The sequence below is a fragment of the Sinocyclocheilus anshuiensis genome, unplaced genomic scaffold (assembly GCF_001515605.1).
Source record: "Sinocyclocheilus anshuiensis isolate Anshui unplaced genomic scaffold, SAMN03320099.WGS_v1.1 scaffold431, whole genome shotgun sequence".
NCBI lineage: Eukaryota > Metazoa > Chordata > Actinopteri > Cypriniformes > Cyprinidae > Sinocyclocheilus > Sinocyclocheilus anshuiensis.
The window spans coordinates 1417783-1421567 of record NW_015551065.1 but is presented as its reverse complement, the minus strand read 5'-3'; the positions used below and the strand labels follow the sequence as shown (position 1 = coordinate 1421567).

The 3785-nt window shown below is 37.7% G+C and overlaps 1 protein-coding gene across 1 annotated transcript in view; it reads right to left on the bottom strand.

Annotated features, from left to right (window-relative positions):
- Positions 1-237: 237 nt before the first annotated feature.
- LOC107662096 (eukaryotic translation initiation factor 4E-1B-like) overlaps positions 238-3785 on the bottom strand; it is a 15032-nt gene continuing 11484 nt past the window's right edge. The window contains 4 exon segments of the mRNA XM_016451979.1: positions 238-599; positions 1429-1568; positions 2059-2172; positions 2404-2467. Coding sequence (XP_016307465.1) covers positions 485-599; positions 1429-1568; positions 2059-2172; positions 2404-2467 — 433 coding nt within the window. The 3' untranslated portion in view covers positions 238-484.

The window sequence follows — 3785 nt, the reverse complement described above, 5'->3', positions numbered from 1 at the left end:
ATGCTGGATAACATGTAATGGATCATCAGGTTTTTGCACTAATCTGTGGTGTCCATGTCAGCTCAAGTGCTGCTGCCATTAAGTAAATCTACAGTATCTATACAAGTGGATTCTTTGAAAGGCAGTTCAGTATGTCTTTTAAGACTTGTTTAACTTCAATTAGGAAAGGAAAGAACTTCAAAGGAAAGCCAAAATATTTTTACACATGCATGAAGCCACAGAAACATTTGCAAAAGTAGTTCGTTTTAATTTTCAAAAAAAAAAAAAAAAGGTCTTAGCAGTTTAGACATCCCTTCAATAGCACAAAAAGTACAACTCAAAACAAGTTCAACATTTACAAAGTCTTGCATATTAATCAAGGTGAATTTAAATGTCACAAGTTACAGCCACACATATAAAGTAACAAAAAATATGAATACAAGATTATTCTTTTACCAATATAAACATCCAGGCCTCTGCAACAGCATCAAACTAAAGCCCACTTTTAAACAACAAACTTGTTTTTGGTTATGGAGTTGCTCTTAGTCGCAGTGTCTGCATGGGCTTGATATCCAATGACAAGTTTCTGCGGAAGTCCGAGACTTTCTTTATACTTCTTACTGAAAGGGAAGTAATATGAGGGAAGTGAACAACTTCTTGAAATCCTAGACGACTTTGGACTATCACCAAAAAACCCAGTGTGTTTATCTTTTCAAAATACCACCAAATCACACCTCTTTTGTCTCAGACCATTGGCTGCCGATTGTTGCCCACATTAAGTTCAAGGTACTGATGCTTTTCGGGAGAACAGCCAAGAAATCTGCACTCTTCTACCTACAATGCTTACTCCTGATTTCTGTGGTCTGAAAGTATATGCCCTAAGCAAAAACAAACCCTAATCTGCTCTGACTGTTAAACAATTTTAGAATAAAACTTTTAGATTTAGTAGAAAACAAATGTGTTCACTGCATAGATTCAGTCCACTGAGAATCTTGTAGTTGTACAATATATCCTAGCAGCAGAGGACTGCAGACCGTTCCCCATCCATCTGATATGATGGATAATTAGCTTCATTAGGTTGCTAGGCACAAATTCCTGTTCCATGATCATTAATGTTTACAGCACCATGAGTGGTCAAATGCTTACATCTGGCTCTGCCTGACATTATTCAAAAGATGTTCAAATCTATAAAATCAAACACACACACACACACACACACACACACACACACACACACACCCATGTAACATAACATAATACTAAATAATACAATTGAGCATCTTTTGAACAAATTCAGGCAGAGCAAAATGTAAGCAATCACAGAATCTGAAGTTCAGCAAAGCATCTAAAACACAACATACTGTTTAAAGTTATTACAGCTTAATTTGCAAAAAAGAGCATGTTGGCCAGCTAATGCTTATGTTTGAATAAAACTCAAAGCATGCTAACCCAATGTATGTCACCGTCTCACAGTTCTCAGCATTGGAGGTCCAGATGGCAATTTTGTCCCCTTTGGCACGAATATTGATTACACTTCCACAGATATCCCGACTGAAGGAGCCAAAGCCCTCTCCAATAAGACACAACAGCTGCCACAAGAACAAACATGTATTCAGCGTAATCTTTCTTTTGCTGTAATTTAAGCAACTTCCTTTACATGATACAATGAGAATGATGTGAATCACAACAGACAAAACAAATTAAATCCAAAGGTTAAATAAATTAAGTGACGTGACATGTGGCCAAGTATGGTGACCCATACTCGGAATTAGTGCTCTGCATTTATCCCATTCAAAGTGCACACACACAGCAGTGAACACACACACACCGTGAACAAACACCCGGAGCAGTGGGCAGCCATTTTTTTTTGCTGCGGTGCCCGGGGAGCAGTTGGGTGCCTTGCTCAAGGGCACCTCAGTCGTGGTATTGAAGGTGGGAGAGAGCGTTGTACATTCACTCCCCCCACCTACAATCCCTGCCGGTACGAGACTCAAACCCACAACCTTTGGGTTACGAGTCCGACTCTCTAACCATTAGGCCATGACTTCCCCTAAAGCAAGCAAGTATATTTTCTCTTACCGTTTCCAGCCAAAAATGGTCAAGTTCTGTGCGTCTATGCTGCTTGGCTAGAGTAATCTACCAGCGGCCTCCACATTTATTACTCCTGTCTTCCCACATGGGCTCAATGCCATCCTGTAAAGCAATAAAGAAAATGCTTTACAAAGAGTCACTATATAAGTGTAATATGAATTATTCATAGGCTAATTACAGTTTTTGATGATTTAATCTATTTCAACACAGCCCTAGCACATTAACAGAGCTAAATTTACACAGCTATGTGGACTGTCAACAATACTTTAGTCATTAAAAGTCATACACAATATAAATAAAAAAATAATAGGCAGAAAGTTAAGCCCTGTTCACCTTGAACATAGAGTAGTCACAGCCAGAGGAGAGTTTGCTTGGCGGCTGTATGTTGTTGTATAATCTGAAACAGTTGAAAGTGAACCAGAAAAACATATTTTGAAGATAAAATTGACAAATACTGTAATATTTAGAGAAATGTAAAAACTGTCTGTCAAGTGGGCCTCATTTATCAACAGTGTGTACGCACAGATGTGTGCGTAATGAGTGCGTAAGAACAGTTTCACACAAAGTGTGGGATCTACCAACTTGTACTTATACGTAGAAATGTGTGTAAATATAAGCACACCTCTGAGCATGCTTACGCAGAGAATCTAGTGGTAGAATAGCGACACTACACATAAAAAGCATTTAAGAGTGTCACTATGCATTAAGCAATCCTATATGTCCTGTGTTTCCTTTAATTATAAAACACTCAATTTATCATTTGTCTGGTTTTAAACAGACAATTTGCGTAATTGGTGTTAAACCCTATAAGACAGCTGTGACAAATGTTTGTCTCAGTGCAATGGCTTATCTTGCGTTATTTGAAGATGTTATTGGAAGACTTGGCAAACAATGCACTCCGCAGAGAACGCATTTTCAAAGACCGTGCTGAGAGTGAGAGCACAGAATGGCTTCTCAGTCGGTACCGCTTTCTTTGCCATGATTTCGGTGAGGACACATACATTCACGTGATTTATAAAGGGAGGTGTTGTCACCATATATGGTTCATTGGAGGCGTTTCTAAATGCAAATGACCGTGAACGAGCATGTTACTTACGCATATGGGATTTATCAACAATGATTGCTTACTCATGTGCGTAAGAACTGCGTGCGCACATTTGATAAATACAGATTTTTTTGTACTTCGGCACATTCTAAATTTCATTCGTAGGACAAAATATAGAACCTTTTCTACACACTGTTGATAAATGAGGGTAGGCCTGTCACGATAACTTTTTGTTGTGCGATATATTGCCCCAGAAATAGTTGCGATAAGTGATATTATTGTCATTTTAAAGACCATTTTATGCCACTGAATATATAATCATAATGTAACAGCATAATAATGCAAGAAGGCCTACACACTTACAAATTACAACAAACTTAATTTTTTAGAATATTTAGATCATGGAAAAACTGTCTGTCAAGTGGGCCTCAAGTGGGCCTTCAGAAATTAAGTATCAAAATATTAGATACCTTAAAGAACTTGAATAAATAGTAAATAAACATTTTCTAACAAAAAGTGCAAAGTAACAAGGAGAAAAAAATAAAAATGCACAAAGAACTTGTATGGAGATTTGTCCATCTACAGATTTTCCCTGACCTTCTTTTCTCTGTAAATTGAGGGTGCACACTATTGCTGAAAAACACAATCACTACTTAGCAGTCAGATGTCC